We start from the raw sequence: 20,899 nt of genomic DNA on the forward strand, positions 1-20,899 counted from the left end.
GTACTGGGGATGGGGTGCAGGCTCTGGTGATGGGAGCGAGTACTGAGGATGGGGTGCAGGCGCTGGTAGCGGGCACCGGGAAACAGGCTCTGGGGATGGGAGTGGGCACTGGGGGTTGGTCGCTGGGGATCAGGTAATGGAAGTGGGTACTAGGGAGCAGATGCAAGTACTGGGGATGGGGAGCAGGTACTGGTGATAGGAGCTGAGACTGGGGGGCAAGCACTGGGGATTAGGTACTGGGGTGCAGGCACTGGTAGCGGGTACTGGGGATGGGGATGGGGAGCAGGTGCCAACACTATGGGGCGGGGCAGGCAATGAGAGGGTTTGTATCAGCTGTGTAAGGCTGCACTCCCAGCATGTCCTCTCAGGGAGCTGCAGGTTAGAGAACACTGCCCTACGCTATGAGTGACACTACTGGGGCATGCTGGGAGTTGTAGTTCAGCACCGGGATGATGGTGTCCCATGACAAACATTCTGGAGCCCCCACTATTCTGGGTCTTATATGATCAGTCAGGACTTGTGAGCTGTGACAGAGACCCCTGTATCCTGTGTGACCCCCCCCTCCTCCGGCACACAATGCACATCCTGTACACTGCGCTGCCTTCCTGTTTATCAGGAAATAGGACAATGGCCGCCCCCCCCTCCCCCATGCACGAGTAACAGGGGCACCGATACACGTCATACAGCAATGGGGGAATAAGAGGGGGCAAAGAGTCTGCCACACACTATGGGGGCCCCCCTAACACACAGAATGGAGCGAGTATACACAGGGTGCAGTTATGGGGTACAGTGCGGTAGGACAGTATACATAGGGTGCGATTATTGGGGGGGGGGGGGTCAGCTCAGGACACAGGAATATCACGGGGCGAGGCAGTAATAAGGAATTCGGTCATGTGATAGAATAAAAATAAATATAATAGAACGAAAAAAATCTTGTTTATTTACACTGCACATGGGACTCCAATGCTCAGCACCCCCGGGGGGGTGTACCCTGCACTAAGCTCACACGGGGGGCGGGGGTATTGTCAGGTTGGACACCCTATGCTCAGAATACACTGGAGAACCCGGGCACTTAGGACATGCAGGGGTGGGGGACCCTGATGGGAACACGGGGTGGGGGGGGGGGGGGGGGTTGAGGTAATTGCCGACCTAATTATACTGTAAAAACAAGATGAGAAACCATGGTCCTGGATGAGTGGCCATGTGTAATCCCTGTATGATGGCGCCACCATCCTGCCATCAGTGGTGCTGCAGGTCAGGTTGGTCTGACTGTTCTACAGATGGGGACAGAGCAGCCGGGAGCACCATGGAGAAGTCTATAGTAGCCTCTGCTGCCAGCAGTGAGGGGCATTGTGGGTAGAGGGCGGCTGCCCGGACCCCTCACACTCCCAGTCCTTCTTCCCCCATTATTATCTGAGGCCGAGCTTCTTCTTCTCTCGCTGCTTCTTGCGCACAATGTCAATGTTGCGGTCCTTCCACATACTCTTCCTCAGCTTGATGGGCCGAGAGCCGACATATTTACCTGCAGGAGACGACACATGTCAGACACGGGGGCGCCAGCAGACCCAGAGCAACCCTGACCAGACCCCGATCCTTAAAGGGCGGAAAACTCCTTAATTCCTCTATAGCTTACAGTCAGTGAGCAGAAACCTTCTTGTTTACAGTCAGCCCCCCCCCCCCAGACTGGAGCCATCTGGGGGTCACAGGGCTATGATGCAGATGTGAACACAATCATACAGGGTATCTAACTCTCTGGCTGCGATTCCACCAAGTGTAAGAAGGATGTTCTATTATATGAGGATGCCCCCCCCCCCCACACACACACACACACACACTCACCGTTCATCTCCCTCATGGCCCGGACGTAGTCGTTGGGGTCTTTGAAGCTCACAAAGCCATAGCCTTTAGTCTTGCCGGTGCGCTTGTCTCGGATGACTTTGGCCTTCAGGAAGGAAGGGTAGCGGCTGAACGCTCGTGCCAGGATGTCGTCATTCACCTCGTTCCCCAGATCCCCGCAGAAGATCCGGAAGTCGTCTGTATAAGAATACACTGTGGTAAGGACCCCCATCATCCAGGGGTGACCCCCCCCCCCCCCAGTGATTAGGACCTCCATCATCCAGGGGGTGACACCACCCAGTGATTAGGACCACCATCATCCAGGGGGTGACACCACCCAGTGATTAGGACCACCATCATCCAGGGGGTGACACCACCCAGTGATTAGGACCACCATCATCCAGGGGGTGACACAACTCAAAGGGCGAGGCTTGCCATCATCCAGGGAGTGACACTATATCTCTCTGCCTGTCGGACCCCTAGCACAGGCCTCAAGGGCATTATGAGCCACCCACACACAGGCCGATGTCACATTGGGGGCCAGACTACAGCAAAACAGATATAAGAACCCCTCTAATTCACACTGACCAGCTGCACCACTGACTCCCCCCAATATCAACACTGATCTCTCCAATATGCCCAAGCCTAAAATATCTATGGGAACTCTGCATGCACAACAGCGCCACCCTGTGACATGACAGAGGACTGAAAACTCTCACCGGATGTAGGCGGACCATAAAGCTTTGGCGCCCTCAGCCTTCCTACAGAGGAATAGACACTAGAGTAGATAGGCACAGTCTCCATTCAGGGCTGTGGTACAGCTGTGTGACCAGACCCCCCATCCTCACCTGTATCCCACTCCAGCAGACTCTGGTCCTCCCAGCAGGTGCCGGCAGCGGTGCGGATACAACGCTTCAGCTTCTCCGGCTTCATTTTCTTCTTGTCTTCCTGCACCGGCTCCAGCACAACCTACAGAAGAATGAGTGTAAATAGCAGACAGGACTACAGCCCCCATCATCCCCAGCAGCTACGGGCACTGACCTCAGGCTGTACCGGCTCCAGCTCCGGCATGCTGGGTCCGATCACCGCTTCATCATAGCTCAGCTCCTTGTCGTCCGTCAGGGCCGGAGCCTCTGGGATCTCCTCCTACACACAAGACGAGAGATGAGAGAGCGGCAGAGGGAGGGGGGATAAAGCAGAGCTAACAGTGCGCACTTACCTCTACCTTCCTCACAGGGGGCGCTGTATACACTGTAGGTGCTGCCTGAATGACTGTGGGGTTGATTTTAGGAGATGACTGTACAACAGGGCGAGGAGGGGGCGGCAGGGGGCCCACGGGTGCCGGCTGCAAACACAACAAGACAGACATTATTACATTGAGTAAGGTTACATCCAGAGCTGCATTCATAGTTCTGCTGCCTGACAATAGGATCCAATACAATATCCTATAGAAAGTCAAGGATTGCAGCTCTGGAGGTGTCTGGAGTAGTAAAGGGGTACTGCAGTGGGAAAAAAAAATCTTCCAAATTAACTGGTGCCAGAGATTTGTTATTTACGTCTAATTAAAAATCTCCAGTATTCCCATACTTATCAGCTGCTGTATGTCCTGCAGGAAGTGGTGTATTCTCTCCAGTCTGACACGGTGCTCTCTGCTGCCACCTCTGTCCATGTCAGGAACTGTCCAGAGCAGGAGAGGTTTTCTATGGGAATTTGCTGCTGCTCTGGACAGTTCCTGACATGGACAGAGGTGGCAGCAGAGAGCACTGTGTCAGACTGGAGAGAATACACCACTTCCTGCAGGACACACAGCAGCTGATAAGTACTGGAAGACTGAAGATTTTTAAATAGAAGTAAATTACAAATCTGTATAACTTTCGGAGACCAGTTGATTTGATTTTAACAAAAACCATACATGATCTCCTATCTTTGCACTATGTGATGGCATTTGGGTGTTGTTACTATAGTAGAATATTTCTAGGGTTCTTCTGCCATCTAGTGGCTGTTGTTCGCATTGCCCATACCTGTGTGCACTCACTCGCTCGTTCGTTCTCGACTTTCAGCTTCCAATTCTTACAGGTTTTTAAAATACATTTTTTGAGTGAACAAATAAAATACTATATAATAATATATATATTTTTGTCCTGCGTGTTTTTTTGTGATCCATTTTTGGATAATTTCTGCTGTTTTGATTTTTTCTGTGCTGGAGTTCCCCTTTAAGCACAATGAATTCCTTACAACAAGATGAAACTTTATTAAAAGCATAAACCTTATAATGTAAGATGGCAGACTTACCGGGGGTCCGGCTCGCATGTTCATCGGGGGTGGAGGCATGTGACTCATGAGCGGCGGGGGAGGGCCGTGCATCGGGTGTGACATCAGAGGCTGCGGGGGAGGCATGCCAGGGTGACGGGGGCCCACTGAGAAAGAGATCAAGGTCAGTAATTCACCAGGAGAGGCGGCCGGATGCCAGGAGGGCCCCTCACCAGATCCCAGGAGGGCCCCTCACCAGATCCCAGGAGGGCCCCTCACCAGATCCCAGGAGGGCCCCTCACCAGATCCCAGGAGGGCCCCTCACCAGATCCCAGGAGGACCCCTCACCAGATCCCAGGAGGACCCCTCACCAGATCCCAGGAGGGCCCCTCACCAGATCCCAGGAGGGCCCCTCACCAGATCCCAGGGGGACCCCTCACCAGATCCCAGGGGGACCCCTCACCAGATCCCAGGGGGACCCCTCACCAGATCCCAGGGGGACCCCTCACCAGATCCCAGGGGGACCCCTCACCAGATCCCAGGGGGACCCCTCACCAGATCCCAGGGGGACCACTTACTGGAGCGATGCTGCTGCTGCAGGACATGTGGGATGAAGGACGGCCGAGGCATCACTGCGTGAGGTTCAGAGGGTCTCTGCAGGGCGTGGGGGATGAAGCTGGGCCGCATAATGGGGGGCCGGGGGGGAGGGATCGCTGGAAGAGAAACATTTATAACAAGATGTGAGAACATAGTGATCCAGAGCAGGACCCCACAGCGTATGCAGCCCCCCCCCCATAACAACCAGCAACCTCTCCACTGTGAGAAAACCCACATAGACCATAATTATGCTGAACTATAATGGCAGCTTGAAAGACTCCCTACCTTGTCCATATTTATCGGGTTGGGACAAAAATACAGAAGGAACTTAACGGGGAACAGTCCGCAGCAACAAAGCCACAGATGAAAAAATGTTCCAGCACAAAAAAGTCCTTAAAAACACTTTATTGTAGAAAAAACTTCCATAAAACACAGCATGTGAACAGGTACGTGTGAGCTAGACGCGTTTCGCCTGTTACCAGCCTTTATCACAGCTAAATGGACATATATATATATATATATATATATATATATATATATATTAGGGCTGGGCGATTAATCGAATTAATTCGATTAATTCGCCCAGAAGGTTAGAATCGATTTGATTTTTTGTGAAAATCGTAAATTCGATTTTCACAAAAAATAATTGCGGGCAGAGAAGCGCGGAGAGTCAGTCGGGCGGGCGGACGGGAGGTGCAGGTGCCGGGCGGGAGATGGAGGGCGGGCAGCACTGCGTGGAGGTGCCGGCCGGGCATGAGGTGCAGGTTACGGCCGGCGGGAAGTGAGGGGGCGGCGCTGCATGGAGGTGCCGGGCGGGCGGGAAGTGCGGCGAGGTGCAGGTCGGTCGGCAGTCCCCCAGAGCCACGACCGACCGCCCCCAGCTGTACACATAGCGTTCCGTTCCCCTACCGGCCACACATGCAGGTCCCGGTCTCTGCAGGAGGCTGCAGGGACTGTAGTGGTGATAGCGTCGCTGCCATTACTGGAGCTGTACAGCAGGATCTTCACCCCTGATCCCGCTGTACAGCTCCAGTAATGGCAGCGACGCTATCACCACTACAGTCCCTGCAGCCTCCTGCAGAGACCGGGACCTGCATGTGTGGCCGGGGTGAGGGGAGGAGGGCTATGTGTACTCGTTCCCAGCTGCCCCAGCCCCCCTCCATCTCCCCCAGTCCCCCTTCATCACCCCCAGTCGCCCTCCTCCATCACCCCCAGTCGCCCTCCTCCATCACCCCCAGTCGCCCTCCTCCATCACCCCCAGTCCCCCTTCAATCACCCCCAGTCCCCCTTCAGTCACCCCCAGTCCCCCTTCAGTCACCCCCAGTCCCCCTTCAGTCACCCCCAGTCCCCCTTCAGTCACCCCCAGTCCCCCTTCAGTCACCCCCAGTCCCCCTTCAGTCACCCCCAGTCCCCCTTCAGTCACCCCCAGTCCCCCTTCAGTCACCCTCCATCACCCCCAGTCCCCCTTCAGTCACCCCCAGTCCCCCTCCATCACCCCCAGTCCCCCTCCATCACCCCCAGTCCCCCTCCATCACCCCCAGTCCCCCTCCATCACCCCAGTCCCCCTCCATCACCCCCTAGCTGCCCATCTATACCTGTACTACTACAGCCCTCATCTGTACCTGTACTACCACACCCCTCATCTATACCCGTACTACCACACCCCTCATCTATACCTGTACTACTACTGCACCCCTCATCTATACCTGTACTACTACTGCACCCCTCATCTATACCTGTACTACTACTACACCCCTCATCTATACCTGTACTACTACTACTACACCCCTCATCTGTACCTGTACTACTACTACATCCCTCATCTATACCTGTACTACTACTACTACACCCCTCATCTATACCTGTACTACTACTACACCCCTCATCTATACCTGTACTACTACTACACCCCTCATCTATACCTGTACTACTACTACCACACCCCTCATCTATACCTGTACTACTACTGCACCCCTCATCTATACCTGTACTACTACTGCACCCCTCATCTATACCTGTACTACTACTGCACCCCTCATCTATACCTGTACTACTACTACACCCCTCATCTATACCTGTACTACTACTACACCCCTCATCTATACCTGTACTACTACTACATCCCTCATCTATACCTGTACTACTACTACACCCCTCATCTATACCTGTACTACTACTACACCCCTCATCTATACCTGTACTACTACTATACTCCTCATCTATACCTGTACTACTACTACACCCCTCATCTATACCTGTACTACTACAGCCCACATCTATACCTGTACTACTACTACACCCCTCATCTATACCTGTACTACTACTACACCCCTCATCTATACCTGTACTACTACAGCCCTCATCTGTACCTGTACTACTACACCCCTCATCTTTACCTGTACTACTACTACTACACCCCTTATCCACTATACCTCCACTACTAAACACACAAAGAAGATCTCCTATACTATATGGGGGCCCAGAATGGCACACAGGGGGCTTGTCTACTACAGGGGAGCACTGTTACAGTGAGAAGCAATACAGTTGTCTCAAATGTCATTAAAATAGTATCTGATGCTGCAAGGACAAAACTATTCTGTTTATTTAGCAAAAAGGAAAAAAAATCGAGATTTAAATCGAGAATCGTCCAAAATTTAAAAAAAAAAAAAAAAAAAAAAAAAAAAAAAAAAAAAAAAAAAAAATCGAGATTTTATTTTTTGGCCATATCGCCCAGCTCTAATATATATATATATATATATATATACATATATATACACACACACACACACATACAATAAGGTAAGAAGGCGGCACTCCGAAATAGTGAAAAAATGCGGTGGATTTACTCACCCATAATGTGCAATACAACGTTTCAGTTTCTCGATGAAACCTTTTTCAAGCAACATATACGCATGTGGAGGAAGGGGCTGGTATTTACAGTCCATAAGCTCCGCCCATAATCAGTGACATCATAATTACATGATTATATAAACAATCTTCAAAAATACTTATTACAGTCTACAAATTCCATTTTAAACATAATACAGTGTGAAGTGATAGTGACTGATCATAAAAATAAAGAAATATAAAAATAAAGTCCGATCCTGTATCGTCCACATAATTCATAATAGATCCAGCTCATATACATTAAATTGGAGACGGCCTCTCTCCATTAACCCTTTAATGTATATGAGCTGGATCTATTATGAATTATGTGGACGATACTGCATCGATACAGGATCGGACTTTATTTTTATATTTATCTTTATTTTTATGATCAGTCACTATCACTTCACACTGTATTATGTTTAAAATGGAATTTGTAGACTGTAATAAGTATTTTTGAAGATTGTTTATATAATCATGTAATTATGATGTCACTGATTATGGGCGGAGCTTATGGACTTTAAATACCAGCCCCGTCTACACCTACCTGATACATATATATATATATATATATATATATATATATACATACATACATATATATATACATACATACATACATACACATATACATATATTTTTTTTTTTTTTTTTTTTTTTTTATTACACATATATACACATACACACAGATAAAAACAACAGAAGAAACACCCTCTCACCACATGGTGTCCAGTCAGGTTCACACAACCTGCAACCTGCACAATGCTGATTAGCTATTACAATTGTAGAGCCAAATTCACATGGAAAGAAAGCAGACGTCCTAAGGATGAAAGAGTGGTGCACTACAAGTATCAGCATAGGGATTTTTTTTTTTTTAATAAATAAAAAACTATTCATAGATATAAAGAAGATCTGATCTGAAGCTTAAACCTGCTGGAAAGTGTGTATTTAGTTTGAGAAGCTTCTGCTTCCAGTCACCACCTCTTACATTCTAATTACATCTCCTTCATGGTGATCAATAAAGTGCTTAGCTGCACCTGAGGATTTTACATGTCCGCTAGGCAGGTGTTCATTTTCCGGGCAGTGCATCCCACATACATAAGGTTACAAGAGGAACAATGAATGGCATAAACTGCATGGTGTGAATAGCAGCTAATAAATGACTGGATATTGTGGGACTTGTTCGTACCTACAAATGTTTTTGTCTTGTGCGCAAACTTGTACACATTGGCTGAAACAGAAAGGCTTTTTTGCCAGATGCACTCTATTACTGGAGGCCTGGGGTAGCATCGATGGGGACACTCTTACTGGAGGCCTGGGGTAGCATCGATGGGGACACTCTTATTGGAGGCCTGGGGTAGCATCGATGGGGACACTCTTACTGGAGGCCTTGGGTAGCATCGATGGGGACACTCTTATTGGAGGCCTGGGGTAGCATCGATGGGGACACTCTTACTGGAGGCCTGGGGTAGCATCGATGGGGACACTCTTACTGGAGGCCTGGGATAGCATCGATGGGGACACTCTTACTGGAGGCCTGGGATAGCATCGATGGGGACACTCTTACTGGAGGCCTGGGGTAGCATCGATGGGGTCACTCTTACTGGAGGCCTGGGATAGCATCGATGGGGACACTCTTACTGGAGGCCTCGGGTAGCATCGATGGGGACACTCTTACTAGAGGCCTGGGGTAGCATCGATGGGGTCACTCTTACTGGAGGCCTGGGATAGCATCGATGGGGACACTCTTACTGGAGGCCTCGGGTAGCATCGATGGGGACACTCTTACTAGAGGCCTGGGGTAGCATCGATGGGGTCACTCTTACTGGAGGCCTGGGGTAGCATCGATGGGGACACTCTTATTGGAGGCCTGGGGTAGCATCGATGGGGACACTCTTACTGGAGGCCTTGGGTAGCATCGATGGGGACACTCTTACTGGAGGCCTGGGGTAGCATCGATGGGGACACTCTTACTGGAGGCCTGGGGTAGCATCGATGGGGACACTCTTACTGGAGGCCTTGGGTAGCATCGATGGGGACACTCTTACTGGAGGCCTGGGGTAGCATCGATGGGGACACTCTTACTGGAGGCCTTGGGTAGCATCAATGGGGACACTCTTACTGGAGGCCTGGGGTAGCATCGATGGGGACACTTACTGGAGGCCTGGGGTAGCATCGATGGGGACACTCTTACTGGAGGCCTGGGGTAGCATCGATGGGGACACTCTTATTGGAGGCCTGGGGTAGCATCGATGGGGACACTATTACTGGAGGCCTGGGGTAGCATCGATGGGGACACTCTTACTGGAGGCCTCGGGTAGCATCGATGGGGACACCCTTATTGGAGGCCTGGGGTAGCATCGATGGGGACACTCTTACTGGAGGCCTCGGGTAGCATCGATGGGGACACTCTTACTGGAGGCCTGGGGTAGCATCGATGGGGACACTCTTACTGGAGGCCTCGGGTAGCATCGATGGGGACACTCTTATTGGAGGCCTGGGGTAGCATCGATGGGGACACTCTTACTGGAGGCCTCGGGTAGCATCGATGGGGACACTCTTACTGGAGGCCTGGGATAGCATCGATGGGGACACTCTTACTGGAGGCCTGGGATAGCATCGATGGGGACACTCTTACTGGAGGCCTGGGGTAGCATCGATGGGGACACTCTTTCTGGAGGCCTCGGGTAGCATCGATGGGGACACAATATTGCCAACTGAAGTGCCAGGACGTGCCACTAGCTGCCAACCATTCTATAAGATGTCACTCAGCTTCCTGTCCTGATACAGGATTGGCAGGTGTTTATGAATGACATGTATAACCATAGTAAGCTGCCTGCTATAGGATGGGGAAAGAACAGGTTTCCCTATTTTCCTATTATTTTTGTCACTGTCCTGTTACCGACTGGCTGGAGGAGCGAGTCCCTGTCTCTAGAGGCGGCCATTTCTCTGGCTCTCCTTAGCATCCATGGTCATAGCCTCTTTTCCTGAGTCTCTCCTCCAGCATAACAGTCTGCTGTTGGTAATCTGCATCATCTGAAAAGGCGCGTCTAATGCTGCGTTTACACGGAACGCTTATCGTTTGAATTTTCGCAGTAACGATCGCATTTGAGCGATAATCGTTCCATTTAAACACAGCAAACGATCAAGTGATGAGCAAAAAAAAAAATCGTTCATTTTGATCTTTTAACATGTTCTCAAATCGTTGTTCATCGTTTACACGAAACAATCTGCGAATTTTTAGCAAACAGTCTTTATACATCGTCCACATGACAGCACCACATGGAGGATGTCACCCTTGACCTAACAGGAACAGGAAATACAGAGAGGTTAAAAGGGCACTTCCCCAATCCCACCTCAGTGTTTTTCCTGTTCCTGTCAGGATCAGACGGAATACAGAGTTACCTGTGATCCTTTCAGGTCATGGGTCGGGACTATAGCCTTAGGATGCGGTCCGGAGTGGTCCTCTGTTCCCCCTGCAAGGTCCGGTCGTGGCTCAGTGTTGGGCCCCTCGTTGGATCCCTCGTGGTCCCGGTCTCCCTGCGGCGCTCAATATGGGTTGATGCAGGGAGAAGATCCAGGTTGACGCTTCCCCTCGTGAGCTGAGGTGCACCTAGGCGCGCGGCGGATGTGACATACGGATGGCGTCAGACGCCGGCGCACGATGCCCTGTATGGATTTCCGGGATCGCGGCATTACGTTTTTGGCGCCAAATACAAAAAAAACTCCTATCCAGAGACGTGCAGGAGGCGGACCGGAAGTTCGGCAGTGGCGTCAGGTGACTCAGTGGGTGCCAAATTCAAATCGGACCCAGCAGAATTTAAGGGTAAGAGGTACCTATCTCTCTCTCTCTCTCCTTGCCATCATGGATTCTCCTGCTGCTACAGGAGAGGCTGCGGAGTCTACTGCCGCCTCTGTGAGTTAACCCCTTGGGGTCTCTCTTTTCACTTAGGAAAAGCGATCCTTTATGCTGATTCCTTTTTCCTATAATTGTTTCCTTGGCTCGCTCTTCTTTCTCTTAGGGCGCCTTCACACCTACCGGATCCACAGCGGATCTCACCTCTGCGGATTCGAGGCGAGAACCGCTGCGGATCCGGTCACATTCACCTCTATGAGAGCACATATTCGCAGCAGGATTAACATCCCGCTGTGAATATGTGCTTTAACCCCTCGCTGTCAGCAGCCCTGCCGCCGCATCCCCATCCCCCGCCGCATGCAGCAGCCCGCATCCTGCAGCCTGCCGCCGAGAGCATAAAGTACCTGCTCGGCGGCACAGCTCCAGTGAGGCTCCCGCCCATTAGCGATACCGGAGCTGGGAGCCTCACTGCAGCCGCAGCGGCGGGTTGCAGGATGCGGCCGGGGATGCGGGCTGCTGGATGCGGCGGGGGGATGCGGCCGAGGATGGGCTAATGCGGCAGCGGGGCTGCGAACAGCGAGGGGTTAAAGCACATATTCACAGCGGGATGTTAATCCCGCTGCGAATATGTGCTATCATAGGGGTGAATGGTACCGGATCCGCAGCGGTTCTCACTTCGAATCCGCAGAAGTGAGATCCGCTGTGGATCCGGTAGGTGTGAAGGCGCCCTTAGGGAGAAAAAGAGACACAAAAAAAAGCCAAAAAGTAGAAGATGTGTGGGCTGTGATGATAAAATACCCGATGATTATGCTAAGCAACTATGTAAAGTGGGCTACAATAAGCTGCATCCCTCTTCACGTGTATCCATCTCAGAGGAATTGCGCAAGGTTATTCCTCAGGAAATTAAATCCTCTGTGTCTAAATTAACCCCCTCTGCTACAACCACTTCCGCTACCACTTCCCCTGCTTGCAAATCTCCACCTCCACCCAAAAAGCGCAAATATGTTATATCAGATTTTGAGTCTGAGGAGAGAAAAGGAAGATTCTGAAGAGGTGAGATCCCTACTGATCCCGCCCCTAAGGAATCTGGGAAGTTTTACTTTTCCTCTGAGGACTCAGAAAACCTAATTAGAGCCATAAGAAGTGTCATGGGTATTGATGATTCTGAACAGCCTGTATCTATTCCAATTGCTATCCTCGGAGGCCTTAAAGGACAACTCCCAAGAAAATTTTTTTTAGCTTATTTAGCACACATCACAAAGTTATATAAACTTTGTAATGTGGTTAAATACCCGGTCTGGCCCCCTTCCCCCACTTTTGGACTCCCTCCCCCCGGAAGTTAAAGAATGTATACATTACCTATTACAATCGTCACAGTCCTCTTCTCCCAGGCGGCATCTGGTGACGACGACGTCAGAGGCGCGGTGCGGTCCGGGTCTTCCTCTTCGGCGTCTTCATAGAAAGTGAATGGGACGCACATGCGCACCAGCAGCCTTTTCATTGGCTGGAGCGCATCACATGGCTTCCAGCTTGCTCAGCCCTGATTGGCTGAGGTTGCTGGAAGCCATGTGATGCACTCCAGACAATGAAAAGGCTGCCGGTGCGCAAGTGCACCGGCAGCCTTTTCCATCCCCAGGACCCGGAAATCAGAGACATCGCTGGACGTCGGAGAGGCGGACGGTGGGCGAATCGAGTGGCGATCGTCACCGGAGGGATGGTGAGTATGGTGACTGTGTTTTGGTTTTTTTTGTGGGGTCCCGCGGGAGTTGTCCTTTAAGCCCAAGAAAAAGAAAGTTTTCCCCATTCATGAAAATATGAAAGATCTTATTAAAGCAGAGTGGAAGGAGACCTGAAAAAAGATTGTTTGTACCTAAAGAATTTAGTAACAGACTAATTTTTGATGAAAAGGATACTGAAACATGGGCTAGTATTCCCAAAGTATCCAAGATAATAAAGAAGACAATGCTTCCTTTTGAAGATGCCTCCCAGCTAAAAGATGCAATGGATAGAAAAATGGAAGGACTACTGAGGAAATCCTGGGAAGCTTCTGCAGCTATTATTAATCCAAATATAGCAGCTACAAACATATCCAGGGCGCTCTTCATATGGTTAGAAGAGTTAGAAGCACACCTGGGAGGTACTACCTCTAGGGAAGACATCCTTAAAACCATCCCTATGCTGAAATTGGCAACAGGTTTTTTGGCAGATGCTTCTGCTGAATCAGTTAGGATGGCCGCCAAGTCAGCTGCCCTCTCGAACGCAACCAGAAGATCCCTTTGGTTAAGAAATTGGCAGGGCGATGCAGCATCTAAAATAAAACTGGGTCAAATTCCTTTTGAAGGCGATCTACTCTTTGGTTCCTGCCTTGAGGAGATCCTGGATAAGGCGGCTGATAAGAAAAAGGATTTCCCTACGCCTAAACAAGAGAAAGGTAAGAAACCTTTTTGTCACTACACACAGTACACCCAAAGAAGAGACGAGTTTAAAGGTAAAGGAGGAAGATGGTCCTACCCTAAAGGAGGACGCGGCAAGGGATTCCTCCTTAATCCCTCTTGATGGAAAAAACAAGTGACAGCTCCAGAGTGGGGGGAAGGCTGTCTTTGTTCCACAGTCAATGAGAGAAGATTACAAAAGATACGCTCCAGCAACACCACGGTGATCTTCATAGCTCCCCACTGGCCGAAGAGGAGTTGGTTCAGTCTCCTATTCTCCATAGCAACTCAAGATCCCTTTCCTCTTCCTCTCCAAGCAGATCTCCTGTCCCAGGGACCTCTTCATCATCCGGACCTACAAAGCCTCCATTTAACTGCCTGGCTACTGAAAAGTCCATCCTTACAGCCAGGGGCTTGTCCTCTAGAGTAGTGAATACTCTCCTGAAAAGTAAGAAAAACATAACATCGACCATATACCTTAAACAGTGGAAGACGTTTTGCTCCTGGTGTGGGGATCCTCCTCCTGATTTAGCACAACCAGACATTCCAAAAATATTGGACTTTCTCCAAGCTGGACTAGACAAAGGTCTCTCCTTAAGTACTTTGAAGGTTCAGGTCTCGGCTTTAGGATGCATTTAGGATACCAGAATTGCTGAGCATCAATGGATCAAGAGATTCTTCAAGGCAGTATCTAGAATCAAGCCGTGGGACTTGAATACTGTTCTTCTAGGTCTCTCAGACAGACCATTTGAGCCCTTACACGAGATTTCTCTGAAATTACTTACTATCAAAACTGCTTTTCTTATTGCTATAACAGCAAGGAGAGTAGGAGAGATTCAGGCATTGTCTATTATGCAACCTTACTGTACCATTCTAGATGACAAAATAGTGTTTAAACTAAACCAATTTTCACAGGTCCCAAGACATCATTATTCCTTCATTCTGTGACAAACCGAAAAATGAGAAAGAAAAGTCATTTCATCACCTGGACGTTAGACGTTCTATCCTTCAGTATCTGGAAACCACTAAACCTTGGAGGAAGGATGAAAATCTGTTGGTCCAGTTTCAAGGCCCTAACAAAGGTAAAAAAGCCTCCAAAGGTTCTATAGCCCGTTGGATCAAGACTGCCATCTGTGAGTCTTACTCGGCCAGAGGGAAAGAAGCTCCATCGGGTCTTAAAGCTCATTCTACCAAAGCCACTGCAGTCTCCTGGGCAGCCAAATCAGCAGCCTCTCTAGAACAAATCTGCAAGGCTGCTACCTGGTCCTCGCCTCACACCTTCTTCAGCCATTATATCATACATCATGGTGCTTGTCATGTTTTATCAACTGCAGATTGTGTTAAGTGGGCAGGGCCTTATGGCATTAGCGCCACTTAGCCCCGCCCACAATGTTACAGTTGGCCCCGACCCTCGCCAACGGTGCCGTTGTGGGCGGGGCTAAGTGGCGCTAATGCCATAAGGCCACGCCCACTTAATACAATCTGCAGTTGATAAAAGGACACTTTTTACTTGAACAAACACCATGATGTAAGATATGAAATAAGGTGTGAAAACTGCTAAATTTAAAAACGATCACATTAACGATTTTTCTTACAAATTTTCTTACGATTTTTCTAAAGATTTATTCGTCTAAACACTGATTGTTATAAAAAAAAAATCGTTGCTTCAAAATCGTTAAACGATCGATTGGGTGAATTATTGCTCCGTGTAAACGTAGCCATGATTGTGTGCATGGGGTGACAACTTGCTGCCTGAAGGTTACCAGGGAAGGCTTTCGGCTCGAGACAGGAAACTCCCAGCATGCCGAGCGGCGGGAAGGGCTACCATGAGCCTTTGCCCGCCGCTCTGTGAATACACAGCGATCTCGCGCTATACAGCGTGAGATCGCTGTGTATGTCTGTCCTGACTCACCCTGTTAGTGTAACCATGAAGATACAGACTGCCTTTGCAGTCTGTATCTTATACTTTACCTGATCTTCTTGTTCGCTGCAGTAAGGCCGGTGCCGCCATCTTGATTACGTCACTTGCGTTCCACAGCGGTCCAGAACAGGATCAGGTAAAGTATAAGATACAGACTGCAAAGGCAGTCTGTATCTTCATGGTTACACAAAATGAAGGTACAGGCTGCCTTTGCAGTCTGTATCTTATACTTTACCCAATCCTCTTTTGCAGTGCAGGAAGGCCGGCGCCTTCTTGATTACGTCACCACTGTGGAACGCAAGTGACATAATCAAGATAGCGGTGCCCGGCCTTGCTGCACCGAAAACCAGGAATTGGGTAAAGTATAAGATACAGACTGCAAAGGCCGCCTGTATCTTCATAGACAGACTTAGGGAGAGTTGTACTTTGATAATAGGGAAAGTGATTTTTAGGTGATAGGTTCTCTTTAAGCAATTCTGTGCAATACCATTTAGTCATTGGAAATGGGCGGACAATATCACAGATTCCATCAGTGTCATAGTGCCAAAGTATAAATGGTCTCCATTTCTTAAAGAAAAGTTTAGTACCCGAATCCTTGTGTCTCTCAGTATCAACCCTATCTACCCCTAGAAAGAATTTCAGTTGTGATATCCCCATATCTATATCTGGTACATTAGGTTGCAGCCAGTTAGTGAACAAACATCTCAATGCCCCCAATAATGTAATATGCACTAACTGGGGTATGGTCTTAGGTCTGTCAGCGCTTTCAGGGGGCCCAAGTTGGTGGAACAACAGTTCTTTTGGATAGAGTCAGCTTCCCCTTATAGTGGTCCCAAATATGAGACCATCATATTCCAGTAGGACACAGTTGATGCGCATGTCCACACGCCATGCCATAAGTTAGTCAGTGGAGTGCGGCATTTTGGGCAGTCTGTGATTCTATCGGGGAGGGATGGGGTTAAATCCGTATAAAGCAGAATGTGCCAGCTTAAAATAAGTCTCTCTCCATCTTTCATTCACCACACACTTTCTAATAGTCGCCCAACCCTCCAATATCACCTCCGTAATATCGTCATCCCCCGTTAGCGGGGCCCCACTTGTGGAAGATGGTTTTAGGGTTAATTTTCAGGAAATTATTCTGTAGGGCCTTGTAGAGCATGTGGATGGAGGCTTTATTGGGCGAGTTCCCTATGATGCCATCCAATTTGTTGGTGTGATTCCTTCCTCACATCCCTTAGCCTAGTTATACAGAATTTATGGACCTGCTTTACATACAGATTATGTGTCTGCGGCAATTGGAACTTAAGTTGAATTTCGCTGGGAGCGAGTGAGTGTAAAGTATTATTATTGATGAAATGAATGAAGTCTGGTACGGACGTCACATCGGTGGTCGATAGAACGTCCGGGCCAGACTATACTGCCTCTGAATGGATGTGTCTCCTCCTCCCACCGCGACATGTATAGATTTACCAGGGTGGGCGAGAAGCACGAGCCCATTGGAGCTCCAGTCACCTGTAAATAATACCGCCCCTCAAATCAACCGCTGCAATAAAGAACTCAGGAACTTCAGGGGAATAAAGGTTGTGCCTGTTCAGATGATGCTGTAATGCCACTAAAGCAAGATCATGGGGTATGTGGGAATATAACCCCACTACATCACATGTGAGCCAATGATAGTCAGGCTGCCACTGTCACCTGTACACACACAGCTCAGCTACATCACCACTATACAGCTATACTAGATAGTGACCTCACCAGCAGCATAGTGAGCGCAGCTCTGGGGTATAATACAGGATCAGTAATGTAATGTATGTACACAGTGACCCCAGCAGCAGAATAGTGAGTGCAGCTCTGGGGTATAATACAGTATCAGTAATGTATATATGTACACAGTGACCTCACCAGCAGCATAGTGAGCGCAGCTCTGGGGTATAATACAGGATCAGTAATGTATGTATATACACAGTGACCCCAGCAGCAGAATAGTGAGTGCAGCTCTGGGGTATAATACAGTATCAGTAATGTATATATGTACACAGTGACCTCACCAGCAGCATAGTGAGCGCAGCTCTGGGGTATAATACAGGATCAGTAATGTATGTATATACACAGTGACCCCACCAGCAGAATAGTGAGTGCAGCTCTGGGGTATAATACAGGATGTAACTCAGGATCAGTAATGTATGTACACAGTGACCCCACCAGCAGAATAGTGAGTGCAGCTCTGGAGTATAATACAGGATGTAACTCAGGATCATTAATGTAATGTATGTACACAGTGACCCCACCAGCAGAATAGTGAGTGCAGCTCTGGAGTATAATACAGGATCAGTAATGTAATGGTTGTAAACAGTGACCTCACCAGCAGAATAGTGAGTGCAGCTCTGGGGTATAATACAGGATGTAACTCAGGATCAGTAATGTATGTACACAGTGACCTCACCAGCAGAATAGTGAGTGCAGCTCTGGAGTATAATACAGGATGTAACTCAGGATCAGTAATGTATGTACACAGTGACCCCATCCAGCAGAATAGTGAGTGCAGCTCTGAGGATCAGTACATTGGATATAATCCCACACAATCTTTATACTAACCTGGTCCGACAAATGGCACAGGGGGAACCATTAGAGGAGTGACCACACTTGCTGCCGCAGCTGCCCGCGCCTCCAGACTCTGCTGCACCTGTTATGGAGAGGGATGGCAGACATTAGTGCTGCATCAGGACACAAGCTGCATAATAGTTGTGGTGTGGCTGGGGTCGCACTGAAGAGGTAGTGCAGCCCGCCCTTGCACTGAGATGACCCCTCACCTGACTGTAGGTGTTTGTGGCTATAATGGGACGTATGACAGGAACAGCAGGGATGGCCAATGGTACAGGCAGCGGAACAGGCTCTCCGGGGGGCAGCGCCACAGGGGCCCCCAGCACCTCCTGCTCAAACCTGCAATACAAACAGCCAATGAAGTCACATTATATGTCTGATAAGTATAAATCACCCCCTCCACTACTATGAGGGAGTGGCTGTATACAGGACCCCCCTCCACTACTATGAGGGAGCGGCTGTATACAGGACCCCCCTCCACTACTATGAGGGAGCGGCTGTATACAGGACCCCCCTCCACTACTATGAGGGAGCGGCTGTATACAGGACCCCCCTCCACTACTATGAGGGAGCGGCTGTATACAGGACCCCCCTCCACTACTATGAGGGAGCGGCTGTATACAGGACCCCCATACACTGCCTGCTCTTCCTTATAGAGGGTCCCCCATACACTGCCTGCTCTTCCTTATAGAGGGTCCCCCATACACTGCCTGCTCTTCCTTATGGAGGGGCCCCCATACACTGCCTGCTCTTCCTTATGGAGGGGCCCCCATACACTGCCTGCTCTTCCTTATAGAGGGTCCCCCATACACTGCCTGCTCTTCCTTATAGAGGGGCCCCCATACACTGCCTGCTCTTCCTTATGGAGGGGCCCCCATACACTGCCTGCTCTTCCTTATGTTGGGGCCCCCCATACACTGCCTGCTCTTCCTTATGTTGGGGCCCCCCATACACTGCCTGCTCTTCCTTATGGAGGGGCCCCCCATACACTGCCTGCTCTTCCTTATAAAGGGGCCCCACATACACTGCCTGCTCTTCCTTATAGAGGGGCCCCCATACACTGCCTGCTCTTCCTTATAGAGGGTCCCCCATACACTGCCTGCTCTTCCTTATAGAGGGTCCCCCATACACTGCCTGCTCTTCCTTATGGAGGGGCCCCCATACACTGCCTGCTCTTCCTTATGGAGGGACCCCCATACACTGCCTGCTCTTCCTTATGGAGGGGCCCCCATACACTGCCTGCTCTTCCTGATGGAGGGGCCCCCATACACTGCCTGCTCTTCCTTATGGAGGGGCCCCCATACACTGCCTGCTCTTCCTTATGGAGGGGCCCCCATACACTGCCTGCTCTTCCTTATGGAGGGGCCCCCCATACACTGCCTGCTCTTCCTTATGGAGGGGCCCCCATACACTGCCTGCTCTTCCTTATAGAGGGGGCCCCCATACACTGCCTGCTCTTCCTTATGGAGGGGCCCCCCATACACTGCCTGCTCTTCCTTATGGAGGGGCCCCCATACACTGCCTGCTCTTCCTTATGGAGGGGCCCCCCATACACTGCCTGCTCTTCCTTATAGAGGGGGCCCCCATACACTGCCTGCTCTTCCTTATGGAGGGGCCCCCCATACACTGCCTGCTCTTCCTTATGGAGGGGCCCCCATACACTGCCTGCTCTTCCTTATGGAGGGGCCCCCATACACTGCCTGCTCTTCCTTATGGAGGGGCCCCCCATACACTGCCTGCTCTTCCTTATAGAGGGGCTCCCCATACACTGCCTGCTCTTCCTTATAGAGGGGCCCCCATACACTGCCTGCTCTTCCTTATAGAGGGGCCCCCATACACTGCCTGCTCTTCCTTATGGAGGGGCCCCCATACACTGCCTGCTCTTCCTTATGGAGGGGCCCCCATACACTGCCTGCTCTTCCTTATGGAGGGGCCCACACTGTAGAGCAGCTATGTAAGACACGAGGGTGGGGGCAGCACACTACGTACAGCGCCATCTCCGCCTCCATCTCCTTCAGCTTCTCCTCGCCGCTCTTCGCCGCCATGATGCCGCCTCACAGGGCCGCAGCAGCCGCTGAACCGGGCTCCTTCTCTACCGTACACACAGAATTCTTTGCAGCGCACAAATTCTACGTCACTTCCGCTTCAGACCTCGGGTGGGCGGTGCCCGACGTTCGCAGTTCGTCTGCTTCGTGACGTAGAGAATCGCCGCCATGTTGCTTTAGGGCAGAGTGAGGGCACGTGAGTCTCCGGGCACTTCTCCTCCACAGTGAGATCACGGCGGAACCTCGGGACTCACGGCAGCCAATCAGAGCCCAGGTTTCATCCCGCTATCAGTGCTGGGTGAAATAAACAGGGGCTCTGATTGGTTACTGTGACGGGGTGTGGCGAGGGATCCGCTGGCTGGCTGGTTGCTATGCAACGCACCCCTGGATTAGTGATGGGAAATCTAGTTCGTTTTGGTGATGAGTTCAGTTAGTTCCGTATTTCTCTGGATTCTGCTGAGAAGATATTGATCAG

General features: G+C 50.1%; 1 protein-coding gene across 1 annotated transcript; it reads right to left on the reverse strand.

Moving 5' to 3' along the window:
- Positions 1–917: 917 nt before the first annotated feature.
- On the reverse strand, positions 918–20,596 carry RBM42 (RNA binding motif protein 42). The gene is made up of 10 exons (XM_069947269.1): positions 20,369–20,596; positions 18,589–18,718; positions 18,374–18,461; positions 4,665–4,799; positions 4,129–4,253; positions 3,056–3,181; positions 2,878–2,982; positions 2,685–2,805; positions 1,840–2,034; positions 918–1,522 (listed from the first exon to the last, which is right to left on the reverse strand). The coding sequence occupies exons 1-10, from the start codon at positions 20,422–20,424 to the stop codon at positions 1,410–1,412; spliced, it is 1,194 nt and encodes a 397-aa protein (XP_069803370.1). The 5' UTR covers positions 20,425–20,596; the 3' UTR covers positions 918–1,409.
- Between the last annotated feature and the right edge of the window lie 303 nt (positions 20,597–20,899).

Source organism: Dendropsophus ebraccatus, chromosome 12, assembly GCF_027789765.1.
Source record: "Dendropsophus ebraccatus isolate aDenEbr1 chromosome 12, aDenEbr1.pat, whole genome shotgun sequence".
Taxonomy (NCBI): domain Eukaryota; kingdom Metazoa; phylum Chordata; class Amphibia; order Anura; family Hylidae; genus Dendropsophus; species Dendropsophus ebraccatus.

What these genes read in the sequence shown, in the direction of transcription:
- RBM42 (XM_069947269.1), bottom strand. Translation starts at nt 20,424, where the DNA reads ATGGCGGCGAAGAGCGGCGAGGAGAAGCTGAAGGAGATGGAGGCGGAG. An exon ending in CCACAAACACCTACAGTCAG is followed by an intron (nt 18,462 to 18,588) that starts GTGAGGGGTCAT and finishes TCTCCATAACAG; the next exon opens with GTGCAGCAGAGTCTGGAGGC. An exon ending in GCAGCAGCAGCATCGCTCCA is followed by an intron (nt 4,254 to 4,664) that starts GTAAGTGGTCCC and finishes TCTCTTTCTCAG; the next exon opens with TGGGCCCCCGTCACCCTGGC.